The 15,324-nt window shown below is 54.8% G+C and overlaps 1 protein-coding gene across 1 annotated transcript; it reads left to right on the top strand.

Annotated features, from left to right (window-relative positions):
• The first annotated feature begins 8 nt into the window (after nt 1–8).
• SELENBP1 (selenium binding protein 1) lies at nt 9–14,861 on the top strand. The gene is made up of 14 exons (XM_069949756.1): nt 9–83; nt 2,010–2,125; nt 4,131–4,207; nt 8,611–8,667; nt 9,368–9,480; nt 9,598–9,783; nt 9,878–9,998; nt 10,502–10,684; nt 10,760–10,941; nt 11,329–11,407; nt 12,699–12,820; nt 13,022–13,114; nt 13,803–13,921; nt 14,021–14,861. The coding sequence occupies exons 3-14, from the start codon at nt 4,204–4,206 to the stop codon at nt 14,181–14,183; spliced, it is 1,422 nt and encodes a 473-aa protein (XP_069805857.1). The 5' UTR covers nt 9–83; nt 2,010–2,125; nt 4,131–4,203; the 3' UTR covers nt 14,184–14,861.
• The last annotated feature ends 463 nt before the right edge of the window (nt 14,862–15,324 follow it).

Consider the following 15,324-nt stretch of genomic DNA (forward strand, 5'->3'; position numbering starts at 1 on the left):
ATCCGCCCGGACACTGATCGATGGCGGACAAAAGGGGCGGAGCCTGAAGACGGCGCCAGCCGCAAGATGGAGACAGAGAGCTGGTTGGCGGAGCCATGATATACATACACCTCCTCACCATATATACCGTACACTGTATATACACCTCCTCATTATATATACCGTACACTGTATATACACCTCCTCACCCTATATACCGTACACTGTATATACTCCTCCTCACCATATATACCGTACACTGTATATACACCTCCTCACCCTATATACCGTACACTGTATATACACCTCCTCACCATATATACCGTACACTGTATATACTCCTCCTCACCATATATACCGTACACTGTACATACACCTCCTCACCCTATATACCGTACACTGTATATACACCTCCTCACCCTATATACCGTACACTGTACATACACCTCCTCACCATATATACCGTACACTGTATATACACCTCCTCATTATATATACCGTACACTGTATATACACCTCCTCACCCTATATACCGTACACTGTATATACACCTCCTCACCATATATACCGTACACTGTATATACACCTCCTCACCATATATACCGTACACTGTATATACTCCTCCACCATATATACCGTACACTGTATATACACCTCCTCATTATATATACCGTACACTGTACATACACCTCCTCACCATATATACCGTACACTGTATATACACCTCCTCACCATATATACCGTACACTGTATATACACCTCCTCACCATATATACCGTACACTGTATATACACCTCCTCACCCTATATACCGTACACTGTATATACACCTCCTCACCATATATACCGTACACTGTATATACACCTCCTCACCATATATACCGTACACTGTACATACACCTCCTCACCCTATATACCGTACACTGTATATACACCTCCTCACCCTATATACCGTACACTGTATATACACCTCCTCATTATATATACCGTACACTGTATATACACCTCCTCATTATATATACCGTACACTGTATATACACCTCCTCACCATATATACCGTACACTGTATATACTCCTCCACCATATATACCGTACACTGTATATACTCCTCCTCACCCTATATACCGTACACTGTATATACACCTCCTCACCCTATATATCGTACACTGTATATACACCTGCTCACCCTATATATCGTACACTGTATATACACCTCCTCACCCTATATACCGTACACTGTATATACACCTCCTCACCATATATACCGTACACTGTATATACACCTCCTCACCCTATATACCGTACACTGTATATACACCTCCTCATTATATATACCGTACACTGTATATACACCTCCTCACCATATATACCGTACACTGTATATACTCCTCCACCATATATACCGTACACTGTATATACTCCTCCTCACCATATATACCGTACACTGTATATACACCTCACCATATATACCGTACACTGTATATACACCTCCTCGCCCTATATACCGTACACTGTTTATACACCTCCTCACCATATATACCGTACACTGTATATACTCCTCCACCATATATACCGTACACTGTTTATACATCTCCACCATATATACCGTACACTGTATATACACCTCCTCATTATATATACCGTACACTGTATATACACCTCCTCATTATATATACCATACACTGCCAGCAGCCTCTCATGCAGCCATAGGATTCTATAAGACTACGCTTGCTACGCTGCCTATATATTGTGTCCATACACCCAGGCGGCCGGTCTCATGTCCACACAGGCAGCTCCCATCCTGAAGGGCAGCAGGCTCCTATAGGGGGGCACTCTGTTTCATTGGGGGCTGTGTGTATATATACACCTGTGCAGACAGCGCCCTCCAGTGGTGGGGTGAGCAGCAGTAGGCAGTCTGGTCATGTGGTCAGCTCCTCCTATGGTCAGAAGTTACCACAGTGGAGGGAGAAGCCATAGTGTGGAGGTTAGGACTCGATCACTCAGTGTTCCTCTGTTACGTCCCCCCCATAGGTCCCCCGACGTCCCTCCAGCCCCCCCACCAGAAGACTCCGCAAGTGTCCAGGAGCTATATTATCCTTGCTGCGTGTTGGGGCCCCCACCAGGGCTGTAGACTAGAGGGGCTCCAGGTAAGAGATCTTCTGGCTTTGATCCATTGTCACCTGCAGGGGGCGCCTGGAGCACAGTACATTACATATCGTGATATAAGCCATTCACTTCCTCCAGCTGCTTCAAAACTACAACTCCCAGCATGCCGAAGACTGGAGATTCTTGGTGTGGAAGAGGAGCCAGGAGATTACTGTGCAGGGGGCTCCATGTCTGTACCCCCCCCCTCCCCCCAGGAGATTACTGTGCAGGGGGCTCCATGTCTGTACCCCTCCCCCCCCCAGGAGATTACTATGCAGGGGGCTCCATGTCTGTACCCCCCCCTCCCCCCAGGAGATTACTGTGCAGGGGGCTCCATGTCTGTACCCCCCCCCCAGGAGATTACTGTGCAGGGGGCTCCATGTCTGTACCCCCCCCCCTCCCCCCAGGAGATTACTATGCAGGGGGCTCCATGTCTGTACCCCCCCCCTCCCCCCAGGAGATTACTGTGCAGGGGGCTCCATGTCTGTACCCCCCCCTCCCCCCAGGAGATTACTATGCAGGGGGCTCCATGTCTGTACCCCCCCCCCCTCCACCCAGGAGATTACTGTGCAGGGGGCTCCATGTCTGTACCCCCCCCAGGAGATTACTGTGCAGGGGGCTCCATGTCTGTACCCCCCCCCCTCCCCCCAGGAGATTACTGTGCAGGGGGCTCCATGTCTGTACCCCTCCCCCCCCAGGAGATTACTATGCAGGGGGCTCCATGTCTGTACCCCCCCCCCCCCCCCCCAGGAGATTACTATGCAGGGGGCTCCATGTCTGTACCCCCCCCCCTCCCCCCAGGAGATTACTGTGCAGGGGGCTCCATGTCTGTACCCCTCCCCCCCCAGGAGATTACTATGCAGGGGGCTCCATGTCTGTACCCCCCCCCCTCCCCCCCAGGAGATTACTATGCAGGGGGCTCCATGTCTGTACCCCCCCGCCTCCCCCCCGGAGATTACTATGCAGGGGGCTCCATGTCTGTACCCCCCCCCCCCCTCCCCCCAGGAGATTACTGTGCAGGGGGCTCCATGTCTGTACCCCTCCCCCCCCAGGAGATTACTATGCAGGGGGCTCCATGTCTGTACCCCCCCTCCCCCCCCCCAGGAGATTACTGTGCAGGGGGCTCCATGTCTGTACCCCTCCCCCCCCAGGAGATTACTATGCAGGGGGCTCCATGTCTGTACCCCTCCCCCCCCAGGAGATTACTATGCAGGGGGCTCCATGTCTGTACCCCTCCCCCCCCAGGAGATTACTATGCAGGGGGCTCCATGTCTGTACCCCCCGCCTCCCCCCAGGAGATTACTGTGCAGGGGGCTCCATGTCTGTACCCCCCCGCCGCCCCCCAGGAGATTACTGTGCAGGGGGCTCCATGTCTGTACCCCCCCGCCTCCCCCCAGGAGATTACTATGCAGGGGGCTCCATGTCTGTACCCCCCCGCCTCCCCCCAGGAGATTACTGTGCAGGGGGCTCCATGTCTGTACCCCCCCCCCCTCCCCCCAGGAGATTACTGTGCAGGGGGCTCCATGTCTGTACCCCCCCGCCTCCCCCCAGGAGATTACTGTGCAGGGGGCTCCATGTCTGTACCCCCCCTCCCCCCAGGAGATTACTGTGCAGGGGGCTCCATGTCTGTACCCCTCCCCCCCCCAGGAGATTACTATGCAGGGGGCTCCATGTCTGTACCCCCCCCTCCCCCCAGGAGATTACTGTGCAGGGGGCTCCATGTCTGTACCCCCCCCCCTCCCCCCAGGAGATTACTGTGCAGGGGGCTCCATGTCTGTACCCCCCGCCTCCCCCCAGGAGATTACTGTGCAGGGGGCTCCATGTCTGTACCCCCCCGCCTCCCCCCAGGAGATTACTGTGCAGGGGGCTCCATGTCTCTACTCCCCCCCAGGAGATTACTGTGCAGGGGGCTCCATGTTTGTGCCCCTTGTTCCTGTGCTGACTTCTCTGTATGTAATGATTACAAAGTTTGCACCTCCCCCTCCCCTCACTCTCTCCTTCCCACAGACTTTGTAAAGAAGTGGCCAGACCTGTCCAGAGGAGAAGAGACAGCAGCCGGGAGAGACAGATAGACTGTGCCATGGGTGAGTCCTGCCCCGTCCTCCTCTCCTGCCCCTCTACTCCCCTCTCTCTACCCCCCTAAACTTTCCTCCACTTCATGCAGAACAGAATCCAGCTGGCACTGCACCAATACTCCGGCATGGAGCATGCAGCCACAATGAGATGGCGGTGGTAGATTGTGCTCTGTGGTGCGGTGCAACCACCAGATGACAGCCGACGGCACTAACCTGGGGTTACTCAGCAGTCATTGCCATGCTGACTGTCTCCTGTCAGGCACCACACAGGAAGACGCTGTTACTACTCAGCAATAGGTTTATAGTGTGTCTGCTAGCTTCATGTAAGCTATTGCTCTCTGGAGTCAGCCGTGTGGCTGAGATGTGACAGTCCTGGGGGGGGGGGGGGGGGGGGGGGTATATGTCCTGTACTCCTTTACGGATGGTATATAGCGGTATTATATGTCCTGTGCTCCTATATGGATGGTATATAGCGGTGGTATATGTCCTGTGCTCCTATATGGACGGTATATAGCGGTGGTATATGTCCTGTGCTCCTTTATGGATGGTATATAGCGGTATTATATGTCCTGTACTCCTATATGGATGGTATATAGCTGTAGTATATGTCCAGTACTCCTATATGGATGGTATATAGCAGTGGTATATGTCCTGTACTCCTATATGGATGGTATATAGCGGTGGTATATGTCCTGTACTCCTATATGGATGGTATATAGCGGTATTATATGTCCTGTACTCCTATATGGATGGTATATAGCGGTATTATATGTCCTGTACTCCTATATGGATGGTATATAGGGGTAGTATATGTCCTGTGCTCCTATATGGATGGTATATAGGGGTAGTATATGTCCTGTGCTCCTATATGGATGGTATATAGCGGTATTATATGTCCTGTACTCCTATATGGATGGTATATAGCGGTATTATATGTCCTGTACTCCTATATGGATGGTATATTGCTGTAGTACATTGTCATGCAGTATAGTGGCGCCTGCGGTCAGACCACACAGCTGTATCTCATCCAGGATGTATCTGACATCGGCACGTATCCCCTCGTACTGTCCTGTCTCCTCTCCGGGTGCTGTGTGTGCGGCGCTCCCTTCTCCCCTGCTACGTGTCCGGATCCACATTCCCATAATGCAACCGGGAGGAGGGGGTATCCATATAATAAGCTGGAGACGTATAGTGGGATCCATTAACCCCTGCACTGCTAGCTGCCCTAATAGTGCCCCACACACCAGTTACCCCCTAATAGTGCCCCATACACTACTCACCCCCTTTTAGTGCCCCATACACTAGTTACCCCCTAATAGTGCCCCATACACTACTCACCCCCTTATAGTGCCCCACACACTACTTACCCCCTAATAGTGCCCCACACACCAGTTACCTCCTAATAGTGCCCCACACACCAGTTACCCCCTAATAGTGCCCCACACACCAGTTACCTCCTAATAGTGCCCCACAAACCAGTTACCCCCTAATAGGTCCCCACACCCCAGTTACCTCCTAATAGTGCCCCACACCCCAGTTACCTCCTAATAGTGCCCCACACCCCAGTTACCTCCTAATAGTGCCCCACACACCAGTTACCCCCTAATAGTGCCCCACACCCCAGTTACCTCCTAATAGTGCCCCACACACCAGTTACCCCCTAATAGTGCCCCACACCCCAGTTACCTCCTAATAGTGCCCCACACCCCAGTTACCTCCTAATAGTGCCCCACACACCAGTTACCTCCTAATAGTGCCCCACACCCCAGTTACCTCCTAATAGTGCCCCACACCCCAGTTACCTCCTAATAGTGCCCCACACCCCAGTTACCTCCTAATAGTGCCCCACACACCAGTTACCTCCTAATAGTGCCCCACACACCCCAGTTACCTCCTAATAGTGCCCCACACACCAGTTACCCCCTAATAGTGCCCCACACCCCAGTTACCTCCTAATAGTGCCCCACACCCCAGTTACCTCCTAATAGTGCCCCACACACCAGTTACCCCCTAATAGTGCCCAACACACCAGTTACCCCCTAATAGTGCCCCACACACCAGTTACCCCCTAATAGTGCCCCACACACCAGTTACCCCCTAATAGTGCCCCACACCCCAGTTACCTCCTAATAGTGCCCCACACACCAGTTACCTCCTAATAGTGCCCCACACACCAGTTACCTCCTAATAGTGCCCCACACCCCAGTTACCTCCTAATAGTGCCCCACACCCCAGTTACCTCCTCATAGTGCCCCACACACCAGTTACCCTCTAATAGTGCCCCACACACCAGTTACCTCCTAATAGTGCCCCACACACTAGTTACCTCCTAATAGTGCCCCACACACTAGTTACCCCCTAATAGTGCCCCACACACCCCAGTTACCTCCTAATAGTGCCCCACACACCAGTTACCCCCTAATAGTGCCCCACACCCCAGTTACCTCCTAATAGTGCCCCACACCCCAGTTACCTCCTAATAGTGCCCCACACACCAGTTACCCCCTAATAGTGCCCAACACACCAGTTACCCCCTAATAGTGCCCCACACACCAGTTACCCCCTAATAGTGCCCCACACACCAGTTACCCCCTAATAGTGCCCCACACCCCAGTTACCTCCTAATAGTGCCCCACACACCAGTTACCTCCTAATAGTGCCCCACACACCAGTTACCTCCTAATAGTGCCCCACACCCCAGTTACCTCCTAATAGTGCCCCACACACCAGTTACCTCCTCATAGTGCCCCACACACCAGTTACCCTCTAATAGTGCCCCACACACCAGTTACCTCCTAATAGTGCCCCACACACCAGTTACCTCCTAATAGTGCCCCACACCCCAGTTACCTCCTCATAGTGCCCCACACACCAGTTACCCTCTAATAGTGCCCCACACACCAGTTACCCTCTAATAGTGCCCCACACCCCAGTTACCTCCTAATAGTGCCTCACACCCAAGTTACCTCCTAATAGTGCCCCATACACTACTCACCCCCTTATAGTGCCCCACACACCAGTTACCTCCTAATAGTGCCCCACACACCAGTTACCTCCTAATAGTGCCCCACACACCAGTTACCCTCTAATAGTGCCCCACACACCAGTTACCCTCTAATAGTGCCCCACACCCCAGTTACCTCCTAATAGTGCCCCACACACCAGTTACCCCCTAATAGTGCCCCACACACCAGTTACCTCCTAATAGTGCCTCACACACCAGTTACCCCCTAATAGTGCCCCACACACCAGTTACCTCCTAATAGTGCCCCATACACTAGTTACCTCCTAATAGTGCCCCACACCCCAGTTACCTCCTAATAGTGCCCCACACCCCAGTTACCTCCTAATAGTGCCCCACACCCCAGTTACCTCCTAATAGTGCCCCATACACTAGTTACCTCCTAATAGTGCCCCATACACTAGTTACCCCCTAATAGTGCCCCACACCCCAGTTACCTCCTTATAGTGCCCAACACCCCAGTTACCTCCTAATAGTGCCCCACACACCAGTTACCCCCTAATAGTGCCCCACACCCCAGTTACCTCCTAATAGTGCCCCACACACCAGTTACCTCCTAATAGTGCCCCACACACCAGTTACCTCCTAATAGTGCCCCACACCCCAGTTACCCCCTAATAGTGCCCCACACCCCAGTTACCTCCTAATAGTGCCTCACATACCAGTTACCTCCTAATAGTGCCCCACACACCAGTTACCTCCTAATAGTGCCCCACACCCCAGTTACCTCCTCATAGTGCCCCACACACCAGTTACCCTCTAATAGTGCCCCACACACCAGTTACCCCCTAATAGTGCCCCACACCCCAGTTACCTCCTAATAGTGCCCCACACACCAGTTACCCCCTAATAGTGCCCCACACCCCAGTTACCTCCTAATAGTGCCCCACACCCCAGTTACCTCCTAATAGTGCCCCACACACCAGTTACCCTCTAATAGTGCCCCATACACTAGTTACCTCCTAATAGTGCCCCACACCCCAGTTACCTCCTAATAGTGCCCCACACACCAGTTACCCCCTAATAGTGCCCCACACACTAGTTACCCCCTAATAGTGCCCCACACACCCCAGTTACCTCCTAATAGTGCCCCACACACCAGTTACCCCCTAATAGTGCCCCACACACCAGTTACCCCCTAATAGTGCCCCACACACTAGTTACCCCCTAATAGTGCCTCACATACCAGTTACCTCCTCATAGTGCCCCCACACACTATGCAGTGCCCCCGCCCCCCAGTAACCAGGAAGATCAGGATGAACAGAACCATAGGTCCCTCCAAGAGTACAAGTCAGGAATCGTGGACACAGATTGGTCCTGTGATGTCATGGGTGACTCCAATACATGTCCAGAGCCGCCACCATCCTGACTCTCGTCTTCTCCTCTGCAGCTCAATGCGGATCATCCTGCGGCCCCGGATACAAGACGCCTCTGGACGCCATGAAAGGTACAGAGGGGATCAGCCCAGCAGCCACATATCCTTTGGGGGGTCCACTGACAGGGGGGTGGGGGAGGGGGAGTCATGTCGGGTCCGCTCACAAAGAAGTGGGGGATTGAAAGTCATGTCGGGGTTCGCTCACACAGGGGTGGGGGAGTCATGTCGGGGTCCGCTCACACAGGGGTGGAGGAGTCATGTCGGGGTCCACTCACACAGGGGTGGGGGAGTCATGTCGGGGTCCGCTCACACAGGGGTGGGGGAGTCATGTCGGGGTCCGCTCACACTGGGGTGAGGGAGGGGAAATCATGTCGGGGTCCGCTCACACAGGGGTGGAGGAGTCATGTCGGGGTCCGCTCACACAGGGGTGGGGGAGTCATGTCGGGGTCCGCTCACACTGGGGTGAGGGAGGGGAAATCATGTCGGGGTCCGCTCACACAGGGGTGGAGGAGTCATGTCGGGTTCCGCTGACACGGGGGTGGGGGAGTCATGTCGGGGTCCGCTTACACAGGGGTGGGGGATGGGGAGTCGTGTTGGGGTCCGCTTACACAGGGGTGGGGGATGGGGAGTCGTGTCGGGTCCACTCTTCTCTGGGGTCTCTATCGCATCTCTATTTCCATCATGGGGGGCGCTCACGTGGAGGGGAGTCATGTCGGGGTCCGCTCACACCAGGGTCTCTGCTCTTCTCCTGTTCTGTGCCCCTCATGTACAGGTCCCCGGGAGGAGCTGATCTACGTGCCTTGTATCTACCGCAACACCGGGATTAAGAAGCCGGACTACTTGGCCACGGTGGATGTGAAGCCTGGATCTGCCGCGTACTCCCAGGTAATAGCCGCAGAGACCCCCACCCTCAGCATGGTTCTAGACACTGTGGGTGTAGATCCCCCCCGGGGAGGCTGGGGTCCTGTGGGCGCAGGTGAGGACTCGTTCTCCGTATTCCAGGTCATTCACCGTCTGCCCATGCCCAATGTGAACGATGAGCTGCACCACTCAGGCTGGAACACCTGCAGCAGCTGCTTCGGGGACCCCTCCAAAGTGAGGAACAAGCTGATCCTGCCTTGTCTCATCTCTTCCCGGATCTACGTTGTGGATGTGGGCACTGACCCGCGGGCCCCTCGCCTCCACAAGGTGGGTGTCACCTGACCGCCTCCCCCCCCCCCCCCCCGACAGAGGCTTCATCCTCCGGGGTGATGGCGGCCATGTCTAATCCTCCACTTTGCAGGTGGTGGAACCAGAGGAGGTGAAGAAGAAGTGCGGTCTGGGGAATCTGCACACCTCTCACTGCCTGGGCTGCGGGGAAATCATGATCAGCACCCTGGGAGACCCTGATGGAAATGGCAAAGGTGGGCACAGAAGTCACAGGGTTTTAGGTGGTTGCATATGGCTGTATTGGGCTTCTCAGTCTGATATCACGCATACCTTGTGTTTACAGACTGAGCTTCCAGTGCCAAAACAGCCGTCTTTTTACTATTATGGAAATGTGCTCCAAAAGCCCAGGGGGTGTATCCCTTCGATGCAGAATCCAAGCTATGTGTATGCCAGTGCTAGCCTGCAATGCTTCTGTGCTCCTCTCTGACTCCAGAGAGTGCAGGGGTTTTGCAGGTAAGCCATACAATACTCATAGCTGGGATTCTACATCCAGAGGGAAGACCCCCTGGGATTTTGGAGCACTTTTCTATTATAATGAAAAGACTGCTGTCTTGGTACAGGAGGGCTCAGTCTGTAAACACAAGGTATGTGAGATCAGACTGAGAAGCCCAATACAACCAGGTAGTATGACAGGTCTCCATGAAGCAGGGACACAGCCCTCCAACACCCCCAGTCACCTCTCTGCTCCACATCTCAGGGGGCTTCGTCTTGCTGGACGGGGAGACATTTGAAGTGAAGGGGAACTGGGAGGTAGAAGGACAAGCAGCACCGTACGGCTACGACTTCTGGTACCAACCACGGCACAACGTCATGATCAGCACCGAGTGGGGGACCCCAAAGGTTTTTCAGAACGGATTCAAGGTAGAAGACGTAACAACAGGTAGGTAGGATGGTCGCTCAGAGCCGCCATCTCCTCATTCTTCATCCTGGGCCTCATGCAGCTTCTGTTTTCCAGGGCACTATGGCCGCCAGATCCATGTATGGGACTGGAGCAAGCGCACCCGTATACAGAGCCTGGACCTGGGGGAGGACGGCAGAATCCCCCTGGAGATCCGCTTCCTGCACAATCCGGAGGCTGCCGAGGGGTTCGTCGGCTGCGCCCTCAGCAGCTCGGTGTTCCGGTTCTATAAGGCAAAGGTGAGGCTGAGGGGGGATTCCGGGGGCTCCGAATATGGGGAACACCTCGTCCGGGGAATACTCCTCAGACATAAGTGCTCCCCCACACCGTGTGTCTCCCGGAGGCGCTGAGGATGCCGCCCGTCTCCCGGAGGCGCTGAGGATGCCGCCCGTCTCCCGGAGGCGCTGAGGATGCCGCCCGTCTCCCGGAGGCGCTGAGGATGCCGCCCGTCTCCCGGAGGCGCTGAGGATGCCGCCCGTCTCCCGGAGGCGCTGAGGATGCCGCCCGTCTCCCGGAGGCGCTGAGGATGCCGCCCGTCTCCCGGAGGCGCTGAGGATGCCGCCCGTCTCCCGGAGGCGCTGAGGATGCTGCCCGTCATGCTGACATCGCTTGTCTTCCTTTCTCAGGATGGAAAATGGGCTGCAGAGAAGGTGATCCATGTGCCGGCCAAGAAGGTCCAGGGATGGGCATTACCTGAGATGCCAGGTGAGTGGTGCTGTGTGAGGAACCCTGAGCTGCATCATATTTTATCCTCCAGAGCTGCACTCACTATTCTGCTCTTACATACATGATGTCTCATCCTCCAGAGCTGCACTCACTGTTCTTCCCCATTAGCTGTCAGGAGCTCACCTGTCCCCTCAGCCCCTGCTGGTTTGGTGTACCTGGCTTTGCTGTTTCTGCAGTGTAGCTTCTCATGGTGCAGAGCCTGTGGCCTGGATTCCTCCCGTATACCTGGATATACAGCGCACATCTGCTCCGGGGGCTAATAGCTTTACACGCTCATATAAACACTTAACCACCCTATAAACTCCGGCTGCCTGAACATCAGACGCCTCCGGCCCCATAAACACCGGGCAGAGGACATATCCATATAATCGCCATGTATAACACCCGGGGGGAGGGATATCCAGGAGACTCTGCCCCACTTATAATATCCAGGATACCCCGTCCCACTTATAATATTAAGGATACCCCGCCCCACTTGTAATATCCAGGGTGCCCCGCCCCACTTATAATATCCAGGGTGCCCCGCCCCACTTATAATATCCAGGGTGCCCCGCCCCACTTATAATATGCAGGGTGCCCCGCCCCACTTGTAATATCCAGGGTGCCCCGCCCCACTTGTAATATCCAGGGTGCCCCGCCCCACTTATAATATCCAGGGTGCCCCGCCCCACTTATAATATGCAGGGTGCCCCGCCCCACTTGTAATATCCAGGGTGCCCCGCCCCACTTGTAATATCCAGGGTGCCCCGCCCCACTTGTAATATCCAGGGTGCCCCGCCCCACTTATAATATGCAGGGTGCCCCGCCCCACTTATAATATGCAGGGTGCCCCGCCCCACTTGTAATATCCAGGGTGCCCCGCCCCACTTATAATATGCAGGGTGCCCCGCCCCACTTGTAATATCCAGGGTGCCCCGCCCCACTTATAATATCCGGGGTGCCCCGCCCCACTTATAATATCCAGGGTGCCCCGTCCCACTTGTAATATCCAGGGTGCCCCGCCCCACTTGTAATATCCAGGGTGCCCCGCCCCACTTATAATATCCGGGGTGCCCCGCCCCACTTATAATATCCAGGGTGCCCTGTCGCCATATAATGTCCCCACATCCAGGATGTTATTGTATATGTCGTACACAGTAGGTGCATGTGGTGGCGCTGTTGCTTATTCTGGTTGCTGGATCATGTGACTGGTCAGTGACACCTGGGTTGTGATTGGTCGCCTATAAAATGATTTGGGGCACAGTAACCCCCTCTCTGCTGCCCCCCACAGGTCTGATCACTGATATCCTGCTCTCATTGGACGACCGCTTCCTGTACTTCAGTAACTGGCTGCACGGTGACATCAGGCAGTATGACATCACTGACAGCCGTCACCCCAAAATGGTGGGACAGGTAGGCGACCCCGGGGGCAGTGGAGGGCGCAGTCACGTGACCCCAGAGACACTGGAGGGCGCAGTCACGTGACCCCAGAGACACTGGGGCGGTATCTGCAGTCATGTGACCCCAGAGACACTGCCCACAGTCATGTGACACCTCCGGGAGGCACTGTGCTCCTGATAGCCGCTCACCCTCCATGTGTTCTTCTATCTGCAGATATTCCTAGGGGGCAGCGTCCTGAGTGGGGGTCCGGTGACTGTGCTGGAAGACAAGGAGCTGAAAAGTCATCCTGACCCAGTGATAGTAAAGGTGAGTAACCTGCAGACCCCCGACCTCTTAACATCACCCAGACCCCCCACAGCCCCTCTCACATTACCCGGCCCCCCCCCACAGCCCCTCTCACATTACCCGCCCCCCCCCCCCCACAGCCCCCCTCACATTACCCGGCCCCCCCCCACAGCCCCCCTCACATTACCCGGCCCCCCCCCACAGCCCCCCTCACATCACCCCAGCCCCCTCCACAGCCCCTCTCACATCACCCAGCCCCCCTCACATCACCCGGCCCCCCCCCCCCACATCACCCAGCCCCCCCCCCCCCCACAGCCCCTCTCACATCACCCAGCCCCCCCCCACCACAGCCCCCCTTACATCACCCGGCCCCCACCACAGCCTCCCTCACATCATCCCCCCGCCACATCACCCGCTCCCCCCCCCCACAGCCCCCCCTCACATCATCCCCCCCCCCACAGCCCCCCTCACATCATCCCCCCCCCACAGCCGCCCTCACATCATTCCCCCCCCCCACAGCCCCCCTCACATCATCCCCCCCCCCACATCATCCCCCCCCCACATCACCCGCCCCCCTCACATCATCCCCCCTCACATCATCCCCCCCTACAGCCCCCCTCACATCACCCGGCCCCGACATCATATTACCGCCCCCCCTCCAATATCACCTCGGTCCTCCCCCTCACATCCTGTCCTGTGTGTCTTGCAGGGTCGGAGGGTCCCCGGGGGTCCTCAGATGATCCAGCTCAGCCTGGACGGGAGGCGGCTCTATGTCACCACCTCTCTGTACAGCGGATGGGACAAGCAGTTCTACCCCGACATGATCCGGTAAGTGTCCGCTCTATGGTGGGATTAGATACAGGCTGCTGGAAGTGGATACATCTGTGGTACATGCTGTGTCTAATCCCCTCCATGTCTTCACCTCAGGGACGGCTCTGTCATGCTGCAGATTGATGTGGACACAGACAAGGGGGGTCTCCAGCTGAATCCCGACTTCCTGGTGGATTTTGGGAAGGAGCCGGATGGTCCGGTCTTGGCTCACGAGTGTCGCTATCCGGGCGGCGACTGCAGCTCTGACATCTGGATCTAGAGGGCGTCCTCAGCCCACGCTACCCTGTATGACCCCTCTAATGGGATTGTACTACTACTCCCAGCATACTGCTCTGTAATGTGATTGTACTACTACTCCCAGCATACTGCCCTGTAATGTGATTGTACTACTACTCCCAGCATACTGCCCTGTAATGTGATTGTACTACTACTCCCAGCATACTGCTCTCACCATCCTCACAACTTTTCATTTCACTTTAATTCATTATTGAGATTTCAGAATAAAATGTCCAATACCTGAGTGTGTGCGGTAAAGATGGCGGCCATGAGGTGTTGTCCCCCGGGGTATACGCATAGTACACAGGACCCCGTACATGTGGTATATACAGCGTCCTCATCACCTGTATACACCTGGTATATACAGCCTCCTCATCACCTGCTCTGTGGGGGGCCCCCTGCTGTCAGGGTATACACCTGGTATATACAGCCTCCTCATCACCTGCTCTGTGGGGAGCTCCCTGCTGTCAGGGTATACACCTGGTATATACAGCCTCCTCATCACCTGCTCTGTGGGGGGCTCCCTGCTGTCAGGGTATACACCTGGTATATACAGCCTCCTCATCACCTGCTCTGTGGGGGGGGCGGGGCTGTTGGGCATTCCCTTTTACCTCCATTAAGTTTTACCTTTCACCTCCATTAAATGTCTGGTTCCTGCTGACTCAGCGTCTCATCTCTGCCGCCATCCTGTGTGTTTACAAGCCTCGTCCGACCATACAAGTGTTATATGTGGGACTATAAGGTGCTTATATGGAGATGTTATACTGACTGAGTCACTGGTGATACCATAGGTCATATAACAGGTAGTGATGTAATATCACAGAGTGTCCAGCAGGTGGGAGTAGAGATGTAAGATAACTATGATGTAGATGTAATATCACAGAGTGTCCAGCAGGTGGCAGTAGAGATAACAGGTTACTCTGATGTAGATGTAATATCACAGAGTGTCCAGCAGGTGGGAGTAGAGATATAAGATTACTATGATGTAGATGTAATATCACAGAGTGTCCAGCAGGTGGCAGTAGAGATGTAAGATTACTATGATGTAGATGTAATATCACAGAGTGTCCAGCAGATGGGAGTAGAGATATCAGGTTACTATGATGTAGATGTAATATCACAGA

The sequence above is a fragment of the Dendropsophus ebraccatus genome, chromosome 13 (genome assembly GCF_027789765.1).
Source record: "Dendropsophus ebraccatus isolate aDenEbr1 chromosome 13, aDenEbr1.pat, whole genome shotgun sequence".
NCBI lineage: Eukaryota > Metazoa > Chordata > Amphibia > Anura > Hylidae > Dendropsophus > Dendropsophus ebraccatus.